We start from the raw sequence: 17,624 nt of genomic DNA, 5'->3' as shown, positions 1-17,624 counted from the left end.
CCTGCATTGCTACAACCTTGCCTTTGCTTTTGGGACTAAGTGACCACTCATAGCTGACAATTTCATGGTCATCACTGCTCTGGTTTCCATTCAGTGTGATGAAGTTCTGGGGCAAAGTGACTGCCTGATTCGGTCCTGCATTAGCAATAGGTGGGTAATCCACTGGCTTGCTGACAGTCAGAGATGCAATGGTGGAGTTGGCTGCTCCATCTGAATCAATCACTGTGAGTCTATAACAGGAAAACCAGTATCTGTTAAGATGAACTTCTGCCAACTTCTAAATGGAAATATTAATCTTCTTCTGGCACTTTTTCAAACACCACCTAAACAAAAGCCACTGATTATATGATATGAACTTCTGCTTCAGACACACATATCCCTCAACTAAGGCAAGAAAGAAATCCAGAAAACTTTACAAGGCAACCTTCAACCTTTCACAAAAAAAATCAAAACAAAACTAGATATTCTGAATCCCTTTACCTGCTGTCAATGGCAATTTCACCATTCACTACAAAATCTTTTAGAAATGTACTCAGTAAAAAACAAGGGTTTTACTCATCACCTATAGTTAAACAGTACAGAGAAACATCTAAAAATACTACTCCTGCCTATAAAACAGCAGCAGATCCTAACTCCTTATTTTTTTGTGGCACATCATTACTAATTTTAATGGAGCTTAATATCAATGTCAAGTTACAAAACTAAAAATGTACAGGGTTTTAAAAAACCTCAGACATTACTGCCTCTCAGAAGCACAAAATAATCTTAAAATGAGACTACTGCAGGCTTTCCAAAGGTGACCAATTAATTTGTAATCCACCTCTGTTATGAAAACTGCATACAGCTGACCACATGGAAGGGAACCTGAGCAGGAACAAAACTAGTGCTCATTACCTCAGACAGTAGGGAACCTGTACATTTTGCAATAAGTGCACATCCATGTGTATCAAGGGCACTGGACTTTTTTGTTCAGGTTAGTCAGCCTCCCTCAAAGTTGCAGAGATGCAACAACTGACTTCTTAATTCCCTACAGTTTGGAACACACTTAGAAGCATTGCTTGTAAGCCAGGCTCTGCCCTTTTTAACACAGAAAAAAATTAACACTAATTTCTGCTACTGCTTGATATGGAACAATTCCAATAAAAATACAGAATTAAGAAATAGAAGCTGTAAAACTTTTGGTGGAACTTATGTGAAGTGCCACAGTAAATGTATATGTATGCTGGCTTCAACAATCTGCTGATGACACACAATATATTGACTGATAGGCAACCCACTGACAGCCAAAGAACCCAAGCTAGGTCAGTGGGAAGTCTGCCTCTGTGCAGACTGGGCTTTAAGTTAAACAGTTCAGAAAAAGGAGTGACTTTTACTAAAGCACCTTGAACCACAAACATTGCTTCCACTATCTGGGCAGCCCCTAGCTTCAACAATGCATAAATGGAGAAAACCAGTAGCAAGGTAAATGCTTTTATAAAGAACAGAATGACTCTTAGTAAAATCAGCACACAACAATGTCTTGTGAGGACCAGTCTGCCAATATTATTCTGTTTGCCACCACCCTTCAGAGGATGACTTTCACAGCCTGACTCATAGTTTCATTCAGGGCACTAGTCAACTTCTAGGCTAGGAAAAAAATTAGTCGGTCACAGTTGTTATTGCTGGAAGTGGGGACATAATTAATTTATGATAACTTCCTTTCTGTAATTTTAAGTTATAAACGATCACTGCAAGCATTTTTTGATAAAACCACTCCATATGTTTCTCCACTGTGCAAAATGAAGAGTAACAGCATGTAGAAGAAAAAATCTTCTGTTTGAGGAGATACATGTGAGCACAGAAAAAAATGAAAATTTAGCTTATATCACAGATAAGCCCCCAAGAAAATAATCATGCAGGTACCTGAAGGTGTAGTTTCCAGGAACAAGGTTAGACAAGTGCAAGACAGGTGTGTCAGCAGATGCCTTCTGCTCTCTCAGGGGACCTTTAATTTCCTCCCAGTGGTAACTCACTATCTTCACGTCATCTATGCTTTCTACATTCATTGAAGAAAAACACATCAGTTTCTTGTAGCAATTGCTGGAATGAATATTTAAGTAATTCATTTGTTCATCCCTAACTGGTTTTCTACAATTGTCTCTACAAATATAATTGAACAAGTTTCATTAACCACAGAGTCGTACCAAGTTACCTTTGGTATGATTTATCTAAACAATTCTTCACACATATGAATTAAAAAAAAAGTCAGTCTTAGATTCTACACATTCTGACTTGTCTGCACTCGGTAATTATGAATGTAGTTACAACAGCTCATCACACCCTATCTGACAGATCTCTACTATGGCCCCAGCTGTACTGGCACAGAGACTCTCTGGGCAGGACAGGAAGAAACTGTAAGAGTAGCCGCTGTCTGGATGCAGCAGTCTCTGACACACTGCATCTCAATCTCCACGTGCAAGGTTGTGTTTTATAATTTTTTAATTTATTAAAATAATTTGTACCTGGACACATATTCCCAAAATAAATAATTATTCAGGGAACTTCTAAGAAGAGTGAGAATAAGAAATTTCACTTGAAATTGACAAACAATAATGTTGTAACTGTATATTAAAAATATAGGATATAAGCACAGGATGGTCCAGTACATACGACTGCCATCGATGAAGGTAGAAGTTGTGGGCAAGGAAACTTCTTGCACTTTGGGTGAAGCAACAGCAACAGGTGGCTGGTTAATTCTGACTGCTGTGAGAAAGATGGGGGGGGGGGGAAGAAAAAAAGGGGGAGAAAAAAAATATTATTGAAAGCCCAGGCAAAACTTATGTTAAGTCTACAGATCAATAGTCCCTAGTGATTAAATCTAGGACACACAGCTTTGCAGCATCTGCTGTCCTTTTTGGACAAGGCAAAGAAGAGGTTAGTGATGAGCAGTGTGCTGACACAGCAGTGTTCCACTGCAGTGCTCCTACGTGGTGTAATTCAGATCTGAGCCATGCACTGTAACCTGCAGATAGAGCCAGATCAGCACATGATTGCTGTCCCTAGCTGAGAAAAGGACCTGTAAAGGTGGCATGATGATATCTCAGGCTTTGCCTGAGGTGGGGGAAAGACTAGAGAGCACTTAAACACAGTGAGCAGGACCCTTAGCTCTACTTTCTTAAAACTCCTTATAGACACCAAGATATGAATCACATCAGCATGACTGGACTGACAGATGTTCTTGACAAACAGTAACTGAGAGACTGCTTGATAAGTATGCTGTACTTGTGTAGAACAGATTTATGGTATCAGTCAACTGATTTACCTGGTTTGACTGTGACATTTACAAAGCCTTCACCAAAGGCATTTTCACCAGAAACTGTCACTTTGAAGGCATAAAGTCCCACTGATAACTGAAACAAATACAGAACAAATAGGGTTACATGTTGAATTATACAAAAGTATGCTTAAATCTGACAATCATATCACAAAAGAGTAAATAGGGATGTCTGAATTCTCAAAGTACTTTTATAAACACATACATAAAAGGCCACTAGCCACTGCCTGAAAGTGAGCAACATGAAGCAAACACTAAAGAGTGTTTACTTTATCTTAGAAAATTATTGGAGCACTCTAAGATACTGGCATAAATTTGGTGATACAAACAAGTGAAGAGACTCAGGATGGCTTGAAGCCATTTGAGCTCCTTGAATCAAGGTGCCCTTCCCCACAGGTTGCAATTCTGTGAAAGGACCACACAAACATAATGAGCCTGAGCTTACAGCTCACTTACATGAGAGAGCTTCAAAGTCTGGCTGTGCCTGCGCTCCATTTCCCCACTATAGTCAGCAGGGTGACTGATTAAGCTCCACTCATAGGTGTAGGCTGTTTCTAAGAGCAATAACACAGTGTAAGAACAATCAGTTTTGTGTTCAAGATAAGCCCAGAAAACAAAGAAATCAAGTTCACCGCTCATCAGATAAAACACTACAGTATGAAATCAGCAGCTACTGCCTAAGCCTGTAAAATGAAGCAGTATGGCCACATGTTAAACTCCCAGTGTGTTCCAACTTGGTAAAGCAGCAAGGATGTAATGGGCTTCACAAATAATCAACTTCTTCACAAAACAACAGCTTCATGTGAAGCCAACATATTTTACATAGCTACTTATGAAAGATCTTATACTTGCTCCTGCAATTCAGAAGCTGGCAGTTTTAAGGCAAATGTTGCATTCAAAACCTACTTTCCCACCTCCCCTGTCCTGAGCTTTTCAGCAAGATGCTAAAATCTAGCCTTATCATCTTTTGGTAGAAATTACAGGCTTTCTATTGAACCATCTAGCTAATAAGTTCAAGTTCTGAAAGTAAAAGCCACTTTAAAAAAGTCCCCTTTAAAATCCAACAGAGGAAATCTCTCTGCAGTTAGAGCCACAAAAGAGGCAGTATTAGAAATAAGAAAAATTGTTTTATCCGAAGTGGTAGATGTTCACGTAACTCAGAACTTGTCTGCATTTACAAGTTGGTAGTGTATGCATCTCCTTGTATACCAAGGCATTCAGCTCACCTGTAGATGGTGGTGGGACAGCAAAGGCATTCAGTTCAACCTCATTTTTGGGTAACATCACTTGTACGTTATCTCCAGCAGACACAGTAAGTTCTTTAACTGCATATAAGACAGGATGAGCACATTGTTATAACAGATGGAACTGATATAAATATAGTATCTTCAAATATCATTTGCCATGGATTAAGTAAAATTTGACAAGTACTCTACAGAGAACAGGCAGCGATAATTTAAAAAAATCCTTAATGCATTATAAAATAATGATCTATTTAATCATGACTGTGATTCCTTAATCTTTTACCAAACAAAAGTTTTTTTCCTTCTCCAGCTATGATGTTTCATCTTCCCTACTTCTGTTTCAGAGAAAAGCATTCTTATTCTTCCTTTATATCAGAGGTAACAATGTTCTGCATAAAGAGTTATATATTTTTCTCAGTAATTGGAAGTGCAGGAAGACAAAAAAATCATAGTAGAACTTTATTATCACACTTTCCTTCACCAAGAAGTACTATTCCTATGTTCGTGTGGCACTTGCAAGGCAGGTTCCAAGGTCCATCTTGTGTTCCTTTTAAAAAATTCACTTGCATAGCAGGGCAAATGGTTATTTCTTATCTGAACTACCCATTCAATCCACTTGCTATCCAGTCCTTGTCTGTGAAAACTTTTCTCTCTCAAAAAATGCCAAAGTACATAAAAACAGCCCCCAGAAAAAGTATACCCAAGCACAACTTAGTCCTGTATTTCAAATATCTTCCTTTTAATATTAGGGAAACACAGAACAAGAGTTCTCTGAAGGTGAAGGCAGCATTCACTAGTGTCTAAATGTCCAACTCACAAACTCAGAAGAGATGCCAAAGAAGCTACTCAGCAGTGGCAGCTGATGGGTCTAAAAATGATGAAATGAAGACACTGACAATACACTTTCTGTCACTGCTACCTAAATTCACCCAAGGCCTCACAATTGACCATGGAAGTTGCCCTAGACACCTGTGGAGTGAAGGTTTGCACTTGGACCTTCACATGAGATGATAATAAAATGGCTAGAAGAGGGTGATGGCCAAAAGAGAGAAGTAGGGACTGTCATTGAGACTTTCTAGACAGTCTGGCTGAGAACACAAAAACTTTAGGCAATCCTTGTATAAAGCAGTACCTACTGTGAGATTCATCACAACCTTCCCTTCAGTTTCTTCTTCCAAACTCCTTCTTGGGCCCTCTTCAACCTCCTCCTTCACAGGAGGAGGAGGAAGAGCTGCCTAGCCAACAGTCAGTGGTAATGATGATCCATTGTCTTGGAGAGGAATCTCTTGTGGTTTATCTCTTCCTCTCACCCTCTATTGCTATCCTGGCTGGCAGGTTGCATTTTGGAAGAGGGTGTCAAGAATCTCCCAAACCAGACTTTCTCTACCAGGAAGCAAAGGGCTTAGCTCTCCACGTCCCTCAGTACATTAGGAGTGCAGAAAAACACACATCTGTGCTTCTCTGCTTCTTGTGGTCCTTCCAACCCTTTGTCAGTGCGCATAGGGAGGCAGGAAACTCAGCAGGAGAAAGGAGTTACATTAACATGATACATGTTCATGTATCAAGGAGATACACACAGAATTTAACACAGCTACAGAGGATATGGTAATTAGAAGTCCTTTTCAAAATAAAACCGATTGTTTTGCAGCTATAAGTGTCATAAGCTCCCCCACAGTTTTGAAATTAGAGCAAAATTTTGTTTTCCCAGGATTTGGAGGCCATGTTCTCCACTGTTAAGGGTTGAGCTTCCATAGGTCCCACCTATGTTGCTGCATGGTATCTGGCAACTACGGATAGGCTTCTACTGCAGAGTTTCTTAGAGGGAGCAGTGTTCTGAAGAGTCACACCAAAAACAACAATTTGGCTTCATGAGACTATTCTGAAACCCCAGAAAGCTTCAGGTATTGCTTACAAAGTAAAAAAAAAAAAACCACCAAAACTAAAACATTTAAAACAGGTCTTAATCTCTGCTTTTTACTTTGCTGTATTTCCTTGAGTTGTCATTTCCCACAATGGTGGACTTGGTCAGGGTTTTGCCTCAGAATTAAGTGACTACAGGGTCTGAAGTTTGCAGTGTTACTGTAGGTCTACAGGTTTAAAGTGGGATTATGTAACATTCGGATAAAGAATGAGCTCTTACTAACAACAGGTTGGAAACCTGACAGTAGAAAAGTCATGCCCACCCTCTGTCCAGCCTGCAGGTACCCCTCAGATCACCAGCTCTGTTGAACCATTACCTGCTTTAGCAGCAGTAGCAGGTGGTGTGAACAGCTGCATGGACTCAGATGGTGCAGCATTAGTGGGAAGTAGCATGATCCCACCTTCAGTAGCATTCTCTGGGGCCACTATGGGAGTCTGGGTTTTGTCTGACACTCCTGGGGAGAAATCTGGTTTATCTGAAGAAGAGGAAGGTGTAGCAGCCTGAAAAAAGGAATTATAGGGAAAGAGTTGTTGTGAGACATTTTTCACATTTCTAGATTTAGAGGTATGCTCTTTTTTAAACAGCATGTAGGATGACCCTAGTGATTTATGTTACTAGGAGATTTTATACACATACAGAATACCCATTGAACAAGGACTGGGTTTTTTTCCAACCAGGCTTTGTAACAATTGCTAATTTTCCAAGTTTCAGATGTAGAACAGTCATGTGGTAACCGGGAATACAACTAATGCTACCAGTTACCAAAATATTAAAAAAAAATCAGTACAACAGGTCTAAACACAGTCATAAACCTTTAAAAGACAATGTCAGAAAGTCTATGTGGTATATTGTCTTTGTGCCATACACAAACATAACAGAGTCCTTGCTTCTTACTACATCTGTTCAGCACACAAGCTGCTTGTGCCTTTTTATCTCCTCAACAGGAATAAAACACCCTACATGTCTCTACTTCAGGCATCAAGCAGCAATGCCTCACCTTGTTAGTAAACCAGAACTGCCTCAAAGGACATGGCAAGTGTGACACAAATAACTCAGCACTGGGTTAATCTTACCTTTCAATGACACATTATCCTCAATGGGCCAGCAGTTTTCCTTAATATTCTCAGGATTTATTTCAGATCTAATGATATGGGAAAAGCATTTTTCTAATTATGGCTACTGTATTTGCCATATGAAGGTACAGCAAAATACTATTATTTATACACTGTCTATTAACTGAAAATAGGATTATGAAGGTTGGCAAAGTGTACACTAACATCACAAACAGCTGAGGTGGAAAGGGATCCCTAGAGGTAGCCCAGTTCAGCCCCCACCCCTAAAGCAGGGTCAGGTACAGCAGACTGCTCAGGAGCAAATTCAGTCAGGTTATGAGTATCTCCAAGAATCCATCTCTCTGGAAAGCTTCCAATGTTTGGGCATCCTCACAGAAAAAAATACAGTGTTTAGTGTTTAAATAAAATTACCTGTATTTCATTTTGTGTCCATTGTATCTTACCCTGCCACAGAACAGCACTGAGAAGAGCCTGGGTCCATCTTCATCACACCTGTAGGAGTTATTTATACACATTTGCAAAATCCCCTGAACCCTCTCTGCTCAAGGCTGAACAATCCCAACTCTCTACTCTTTGCATTTCAGGTGCTCTACTTTCCCTTTGCAGTTTGCCTCCTTAGGAAATAAGAGCAGCTCTGCATTCTGGACAGGAGAAAAAGCTCCTTGTGCAGCTGGGAAAGTGAAAGCAATGCCAGGAACTGTTCCTTCCCAGCCTACAAGAAAACAGAGCATGGAAGTCATCTGCAACTCCATCTCAACCTTCAACAATGGACACAGAGAACAAATCCCTGTGCAGTGTCAGGGATTACGGCTGCCCACCCTTAAGGATGCTGAGGACAACACCAAGAGCTGCACTTTTGGGTGAGTCCATAACACAGACAAGCACCTTTGTGGTCACATGTCCAGCTCTGCTCTATATGCAGACAGTACTCTCTGAGCAGCTGGACCCTGAGAGCAGGATCAGGGACTGTGACGGTGTTCACAGGGGTCCTTGGATGAGGGAAGAGACCAAGGATCTGACTCCATGTTTCAGAAGGCTTGATTTATTATTTTATGATATATATTACATTAAAACTATACTAATAGAATAGAAGAAAAGATTTCATCAGAAGGCTAGCTAAGAATAGAAAGGAATGAATAACAAAAGCTTCTGTCTCGGACAGAGAGCCCAAGCCAGCTGACTGTGATTGGCCATTAATTAGAAACAACTCTATGAGACCAATCACAGATCCACCTGTTGCATTCCACAGCAGCAGATAACCATTGTTTACATTTTGTTCCTGAGGCCTCTCAGCTTTTCAGGAGGAAAAATCCTAAGGAAAGGATTTTTCATGAAAAGATGTCTGCAACAAGGGACTGCAGCTCTCCTAAAGCAGTGCCTCCAGGAATCTCACCCTTGACAGCATCATGTACAGGGAGAACCTCAAGCCCTGCTTTGTATCTTGACAAAAGGTCTTTCCTCCAGATAGGTCTCCTTTACATACTCACTCCACCCTTCATCTTTATAAAAGATTTTCTTCCCACACTTGGGCAAACCACAGTGTTCTTTTGCCTTCTGAATTTGAGGGAAGTCCACTTTCCTGAGCTTCCTCTGGTTTCTCTCCTCTCCTCATCCTTTGCCAATCCAGCAGCTGAAAAGCAGCCATCATGGCTTTGTAGGACAGATGGAGACAAAGTCACCTCAAACGTACCTTTCCAGGGTGCCTCTTCTGCAGTGGCACCAAACATCACTTCAGTCAGCAAGCCTAGGCAAGACACTGCAGTCAAAAAAGGTGCCCTGTGGCACTGTCACGTCTGAAGCAGTGTCACAGCCAAAAAGACAAACTAAAAATGTCAGCAGACAGCAGACAACTGGGGCAGGGACAATATCAGAAATAAAGCTCTCAGACAGAAACTGAGAGATTTGCTGGAACAGATGTGGAGGGCAAGATTAACCTAAATTCCAGCTTGGGAAGTGAAAGTTAAAGGAAACAAAAGAATTCCTTCTGGGAGTGAGTCTGATAGGCAGTTCTGCTGGTAGGGACTTTTTGGGTTGTTTGCTTTTACCCTTTTTTACAGCCACTATTGCTTGATACAAACACACCAATGGTGAGGGCCCACATCCTCCAGTTCCCTGGGTTTGACTTGAGTGCAAATCTCTTGAGAATTTCAACACAAAATAAGAACAACCATATACCATGAAGTACAGTCTTCAAAATAGAAAGAAAGCTAAATCCAAATATCAAAATATCTTTCAGGGGTTTTATACATCCTCTATGGATTAAGTCAATGTATTTTTAACCAAACAAAACTGTTCAGATTCTGCAGGCATCAAAACTGAAACAAAGCCAAAACAAGAGATGAACATCTATGTTATTCAACTGCATTCTAAGTCTTAAATATGAATTCTGAAGGCAAGCCAATCAGACACTAAAAGGCTCACCATCACATAGAGTCTGTCAGCCATCTTAAGGCTTCTCAGATAGATATTTATGCATTTTGACTGCACCATTATCCCTGCAAATACAATAAGCACAAGAATTAAGTCAGGCCTTATCTATTGAGTAAATGTTTGGAACATTCCAGCATCAACATAGCAGCAGCTAGACTCTGGCTAAGACCTTAAAAACCTTACTTGGCTTAGCAGATCAGCTGGAAATTAACTGGAAATTTTAAAAAGAAATTTTAACTAGAAATTTTAAAAAGATTTTTTTTTTTTGCAGATATCTCACTTCAAGGATGGGCAGCACTGCAGATTTCTGATCTGGGCAGCTGGATGGCATATACTCTGTACAGGTTTCTGAGTGTCCTGAATGTTATTGAGCTGCCAGAGACTGACAGTCCATAAGATCCCTCTGAACTCTGATGTAAACCCAACAGTCAGGTGACTCAGTTAAGTGACAAACCCCATATTCTCTCTCCCAAATCAGATACAGAAATTCCCTGCATTTGACTGCATTTATGACAAGGATGGTCCAAGGGCACAGACTCCAGAGGTCTGTGTTTGGTTGGTTTCTCAGTTTAAAATCTCTGTGCAGGTCCTTGCTCAAAGAACACAGCACCTGACACCACATCCTGCTGACTACTGTGAAGGGAGGGAATCAGGGAATTGCATTTTTGCCACCTTGCTCTGTCTGGCTTGTCAAAACAGCTTTGTCTGGAAGCTGCAGAAGGGAGTGCATCAGCACAGATCCAGGAACAGAGATATAGAACTGAGAGGATGATAGGAAAACATTGCATAATGTGCAATAAAGAGGGCAATTCATTAAACTTAGTAGCAAGCATGATTTTAAGACCTTCATATTTTCATAACCTATACAAAACCACTACAGTTTGAGAGGTTGTTTGGATTATATACCAATGGAAAAACTATTTGGAAACCTCTCAGCATTTTTAATCGAGGGTAAAAATTTATTATTTCCTTCATAACAAAGTTTGGTTTTCAAAAAGCAACTTTTTTTTTTCAGAAGGAAACACAAATATGTGCTAAACAATCCATACGAGATTTGATGAAAATATCTGCTTGCTGGAGAAAGAGACACATAAGAAGGAAATCCTATCACCACAATACAGCACAGGCAGCTTCTATTTCACTAGGGCTACAAGTAAAGTTCCCAAACCAGAAAAACTTGAAGCCAAGCTGAAAATTTGTGTTGGGCATACCTGGCAGGGCCTAGGTGGCAGAAGACTGGCTGCAGGGGCCACCCTGGTGGTTCCAGTCAGTTTGGCAGTGGATGGAATCAAGCCACCATGCACCAACACCACAGCCTCAAACCTAGTCAAACAAGGGCAATAGCCACTGTGGGCAGGGAACACAGGAAGATGCGGGGGGATGCACAACAGGAAACATCTGGAAGCAAACATTATTGTGCACAGGGCTGGAGACACCCTCGTGGAAACATGCACTCTATGCCACCTCCAAGGGAAATGAGGCCCACAGAGAAGCCACACCAGTGCAGATGAAACAAAAAGGAAGGAACAGTGGCAGGAAAGAGAAAGAAATGACAAGTGGCAGAAAGGAGACTGCCATGCACTGACCCCAACCTCCTGTGCCACCCGTTTCCTCATCAAAGTAAACGAGCATAATCTGCAGTGAAAGGAAGGGGAGTGGAGACAAGGAAGGGGACAAGAGATGTGTCTGGACTGAAGCTCATTCTAGGGAAGGTCAGGGAAAACTATTTGCTAAAACTGCTCATCATCTCCATTTCTCCGCTCATGTCTAAATTCAAAGGAATTCCCACCTAGGAAACAAAGGTCACTTAGACTTTGGCAGTTTCTGAAAGCCTTCTGCTTCCCTAGATTCTATCTTTACATTAATAGAGAGCCTTTAGAGCCATTTCTCAATACATGTCATGAACAGCTTTTGATGTTATCCCATTAACATGCTTCCTACAGCTCTGTTCACAGAGCACGTCCCAACCACCTTCTAACTACACTTGTCTTACCAGTTCTTCAGCATCATTATCAGCTGTGGCTAAAGACTGACCCAGGTTTGGCATTTCATCCCTTCTGCACAGAAAGCAGCAATCTCATTCCTCAGTCTTTTTATTGGAATTTCAGTGGCTGTGCTAGCATAATGTTAGCATAATATAAAGATCACACAAAAATGACTCTGTGTCCCAGTGAGAAGTAGGTTTCTCTCCATTTCTCTTTACAATAAACTCCCATCTACAGTCAGTGTAAAAAGATAAAGCAAAATCTTTATATTCTGGCTGGGGTGGGAAAATCAAAGTAGAGATCTACAAAGTAGGTTTGGCCATATATATTTATCACTGCTGCAGGATGTGAAATCTCAGCTTTCATAAAATAGTATTCACATGATCCCTTAGAGACAGGGAACAAACTTGCTCAGCTCTGGCACATAGTTTAGGTGAACTCGAAGTTTTATGACTCCTGTAAGGCACAAGGCATAAGCAGTTCAGTCACCAGGGATCCTGACAACTGGCTAAAGATTAGCACCATGCTAATGGGTCTCCCATCAGACAGCAAAATGCAATGGAAACAACTTTCAAGTCTTACTGCACACCCAAAGTGCACAAATATGGTGGAGCACAGAGCTACTGCAGGTTCTTGGTGTGGCTTGATTTCCATCACACTACACAGGCAGCAACTAAAAGATGCTTGCAAGTTTTCCCTTGCAGATGGAAGGAAATATGGGAGATGACCTTAGTATAGCAGTGGTTGGATGTCCTTTATTTTAGCTCAGCTATTGCCCCGTGTTAGGACTAACTGCACCACTAGTGCACGACAGAATTTCACTCTAAATTTTATTAGCAGTGACAGTCTACTTTGATATAATTCTCTTCATATGTACATATATACATACTTTTTGCATACTAAGAAAAAAACAACCAATATCTACTCTTCTCACCTACACCCCCATGTTAATTATGCTCATTTTGAAGTGTGCATGGAAGGAACTTTTAAAAACAAGTCTCCCATCATCAGTTCTGCTTGCAGAAGCAATACCTAATTTTCAGCTTGCCACAGCACTCGTTCTGTTGTCAAGTGTTCTTCCATACACATGAAAATGAGTTCTAATCTCTTCTCACTTATGCCAATACACTCCAGACCAACTTAGTCAGTCATACAAGTCACAGGCTACCTTGACTGTACAGGAGATGGTCCTCAAAAAGCAGCCTGCTATCATGGCCCCCACTTAACTCCAGGGCAATCTTCCTTGTAATTCTTCCAAACAGATCCCACAACAGGCCAGAGACTGCTCTACTGCAGCCCATGGTTGTGACCCTGCTTCCTCGCTTATTTATTCCTGCCCCTCTTAGAAGCTTCTACCTCATGTCTGCATCCCTAACCAATCCTTTGTTTCCTGCAAGGGTGAGGTCCAGCAGAGTCTCTCCTTCTCAACTCCTGGAAGCAACTCAAACCAATAACCTTCTTGAAGTTATCAACGACCTTCAGAAACTTTCTGCACAGCTTTTGCCCTGCTCTCTTGCCCTCCCAGTAGGTATTGGGGTGTCTTAAATCCACCAGGAGGACCAGGGCTGTTAATAGGAGGTTCCTTCCAGTTACCTGAAGTCTTTATCTGTTTCTTATGACTTGCTGCTCTCCACACATCAGTCATCCCCTCCCAGAACTGCAGTTGTCACAGATTTCATGCAACTTTCTTATTTGCTTGCATTTTACTTCCCTACAGTAAGAGCAATAAATTACCATTTTTACAGCAAGAGATACTTGCTAGTTACAAAACCTTGCGGTATTTAGAGCAAGTCAGCTAAAACGGATCAATTTCCTCTTTCCTCTGGCAAGGGGAGTCAAACCCAGGGAATGCTGAATTTACAGCCTGTTTAAACTTTCCAGCTGAACCCACCCTGTTATTAAGAAACCAAGACCCCTTGAATCTCAACTGATCAAACTAGTTGGCATAAATAGAGAACAGGTGAACCTGACGTAAACAGAGAACAGGTGCACATTACTTATACTGACTTACGTATTGGATTTTAGGTAATTAACTTATTTTTCTAATTATCAGACTCAAGGATTCTGAGAACAGAAACACCTTATCCACTTTATCCTGCTGCATATCATGGTCCAAAACCGCTATCATCCCTCCTTAAGTTCCATGCCCCTCTCATGTTTTAAAAGCATTATAAAAATTAACTCAGCACTTACACCTGTAACACCACTGTGCATTAGTAGCATGAAACCCATGAAGCAGGCCTAATTTTATTGATGGAGGAGCTTATGTTTCTTGATCCTGGCCTTTGGATACCAGAGGGTCTACTAGTACTGCTCTGCTAACTTCTTCCAGTGAGTCATCAGGGGTCAGAAGGGAAGACCACTGTAACACTATAACACCAGGTCCAGGTTCACTCATTTATACAATTTCAAGGAAACCTCATAGTGCCCTAAAGGGAACTTTACTCCTTATCATCTGATGAAAAAAAAAAAAAGAAAAAGTCCTTTAGTGATTCACCTGCCTCTGAAGACAATCCTATTCCCTTCAGCCTCTTCTACACAGTAACATGACTGTAAGTCATTTGAGAGTTGTAATATTATAAAGCAATAACCTAAGATTTTCAAAGATTTGGAAACTAAAATAATTGCCAAGTAGCCTCACCATAGCCTGCTTCCTTAGGGGCAAACATACCTCTTTTTGCAAAGCATCCTCAGGTTGTGCAAGGAGTGGAACAGCTGCTTCCCTTTCAAATGTCTTCCCAGGGAGTGGTGTAATCTCCAGCGGGGACGACCTCTCTGTGGGGTGTTCATTGATGGAAATCAGTTCAGAGCTGTTTTTATTCAGAAGGCTTTCCACCTTCCCAGCCACCCCTTTCTTTTCAGCAAAATCTTCCTGGTTATCTCCATCATCACCCATGGAAGTGTTGAAGCCATTTTCACCTGCCACTATCAGGCCCCAGTCAGCATAATCCATACTGTCCTTCTGCTCATGTTTGATGCCCACCTGAAAGGGGTCCTGCTCCAACTCTTTATAATCATCAATGTATTCAGGTATCTCCTCAAGGCTGGGATCTTTGCCAAGCAGAGACAGCTTCTTCAGGCTACTCACTTCCTCTGATGGCTCATTCTGGAGTCCCACAGAGTGGACCATGCTTGGGATCACTTGCCCAAGCCCCAGTAGTGAGGCTGGCCTCTGAGAAGGCCTCAGCACAAAGGTAAGGTAGGACTTGACAGTTTCAATTTTTTTAGGTTCACAATTGTCCTTGTGTTGGCAATTGACAATGTAACAGCGCCGTTCAAACATCCAGGACAAGTCACAACCGGAGAGGTCACAGCACGCTGCGATGCAGTCGGACACGGACAAAGCGTGAGGAACTCGCATGATTTTAGTGGTTTCTAAGTTGGGAGATATTACTGCACCTGAGTAGGTGGCTCCTTCTCTGCACTGCTCACAACTGGAACCTGCAACAACACCACCAACACATAAGGCACAGCACTACATCCAAGTCATAATATAGTTTACTGTGACCATAAATAGCTTTCAAGATAGAGACACGTGGTATCCTGTATAAAAAAGCTCATTTCCTTTCACTAACATCACCACTACCTTTTTTAAGCATGTCTCTTTCCAGTAATATTTGTACTTTGAAGGATTTTCCAGTGTAGGACCTTGACATATTTTGCAGAAGTATGCTTTACTCCTGTGCTACAAATTCAAATACATAGAGATGAAAGCAAGTGGCCAACACTTAAAAACAAGAAAAGAGCAGAGAATAAAAAAAAACAGCAACAAGAAAACGAAACCAAACAAAAAAACACTCAAAACCATGTGGTACCTCCATTACTTCCACAGCATGCTCCTACTGGGATCTTTAGAAACATGTTCTAAAACAAAACTCAAACAAGATGCTGTAGCATGTCATTTTTTCACCAATCAGGGAGAAGGGAGCAAAACTCTAAATAGGAGAAAGATTTGCCATCTCATCTGAATGTCATGAAGAGTTCCTCACCCCAACATACTTACTGGTCTTAATATAAAACCTGGATCAATTTCTCAAACTTCTGCTGCTTTACCCACAAGTTCATGTGAAAACCTAAGAGCTTGCCCCAGTATGGAGCTCCTTTCTTCATTTCCAGTAAAGCTGAATTTTTTTTACCATGATATCAGAATTATTTTCACAGCACCTTAAAGACTGAGTGTGAAATGGTCAAAAAAAGCATTAATCAACATATTACATATTCCAGTCCATTTTTAACATCTTTTCTAGGTGTTTTTTCCCTGCTTATAACTGCTCTTCATAATTCTTCTCCCTAAAATCTGATTATGTTTCAAGAAAGTTGAGTAAAGGCAGAAAATTATTCTCTTTGGTTTTCAACTGGAATTGCTATCTCAATGAATAAAAATAAAGATGCCCCCATTGCGGAGCTAACACAGGAATGGAAGACAAAGCTGACTTTGCTCGCTTTGTACCTCATTATTCACAACAGGAAAAATGAAATCAAGGAGTAGGAATAGGCTGGCAATAGGGGTTAGGTCAGAATATGAGATGCAGAGATTCTCCAGCACCATGTTACAGTTCCCACCACCTCATCTGGGCTGAACTGCAGCACATCCTTCACAATACATAGTCTGAATATAGCTATCAAAACATATGTGTGGAAACAAACTGTCTGGGAAGAACGTAAAGCTTGCAAAGTAGGTTAGTTCAATGCAAAAAAAAAACAAACAAATCAGACAAAAAAAATTGCACCATATACTGAGGGATAGGGTGGGCAAGATGGTATGATGGTTTTGCAGAGCTGGCTGGGTGGGGTAAGGAAAAACATGAAACGAAACAAATTTTAAAGAAGATTGATGATATGCAAATAAGTATAGCTGAGTAGGAAGCTGACAAAAAGGATAAAGAGCTTCAAGTACTGTTTTTCTGACTGCAGCTGCTCCTTCACGCAGAGCTAGGATGCTGTCAACTGCTCCACTTTACACTTTCAGTGAAAAAAATCTATCCAGGGAAACATGCACTTAACCTATCCTATTCTTATACAGCCCAAACATCAAGTATCCTTATCAGTACCCAGAAGATGCTCAAGATTTCTGCATTTTTTTTCTGTTACACTGCATATAAACATTTTCTCTACATTCCCTTTTACCTCCAAGAACATAAGACAGTGGCAGAGACTCAGAATTGCCATCACAAGTCTTTCATTTAAGTTGTCTGCACAACTTAGAACAGGGGAGCCAGAAAAACTCTGAGTTAAAATGAAGAGTCAGGCATCCCATTCAACCATTCTGTCTTTTTGCAACACAAATGCATTTAGTTAATCCCATAAATCAGTAGAGAGATGAGTAGCAGGTCTTTAAAAAGGGAAAACAGAAACATGACTCTGTGCAAATGTGTAATATCAGGTCAGTAACAAATCATTACAATGAGTACTTTAGGAACAGCACTATTAATGTGGGCCAAAAAGCTCCTTTGATGGCTGTTTTCATCACCCCCCCCCCCCATCTTTAACTTATTCCTGAAACAGAAAGTGAAGAGTATGCTTAAAAAACAACAAACTGAAGGTTTCGCTATTTATTTGCTCAGAACAGAATGACCAATAGTTCTTGCTTAAGAGACAGGCCTACACAACTGGGACACTCCACAGCTCTAACCTGAGGAGTCCTCAATCAACTTCAAA

At 40.9% G+C, this 17,624-nt stretch overlaps 1 protein-coding gene across 2 annotated transcripts in view; it reads right to left on the bottom strand.

The window, feature by feature from the left end:
• KIAA0319 (KIAA0319 ortholog) overlaps nt 1-17,624 on the bottom strand; it is a 56,865-nt gene that overhangs the window by 20,688 nt on the left and 18,553 nt on the right. For both annotated transcript variants that reach the window (XM_030943836.1, XM_030943837.1), the window contains exons 3-10: nt 14,638-15,407; nt 6,795-6,978; nt 4,540-4,638; nt 3,770-3,867; nt 3,302-3,389; nt 2,650-2,742; nt 1,903-2,035; nt 2-230 (exon numbers count right to left, since the gene is read on the bottom strand). In XM_030943836.1, the coding sequence (XP_030799696.1) occupies nt 2-230; nt 1,903-2,035; nt 2,650-2,742; nt 3,302-3,389; nt 3,770-3,867; nt 4,540-4,638; nt 6,795-6,978; nt 14,638-15,407 (1,694 nt within the window). The remainder of the gene's footprint in view (nt 1; nt 231-1,902; nt 2,036-2,649; nt 2,743-3,301; nt 3,390-3,769; nt 3,868-4,539; nt 4,639-6,794; nt 6,979-14,637; nt 15,408-17,624) is intronic.

The sequence above is a fragment of the Camarhynchus parvulus genome, chromosome 2 (assembly GCF_901933205.1).
Source record: "Camarhynchus parvulus chromosome 2, STF_HiC, whole genome shotgun sequence".
NCBI lineage: Eukaryota > Metazoa > Chordata > Aves > Passeriformes > Thraupidae > Camarhynchus > Camarhynchus parvulus.
The sequence above is the reverse complement of the archived record's forward strand: the minus strand, read 5'-3'. Positions and strand labels throughout refer to the sequence as shown.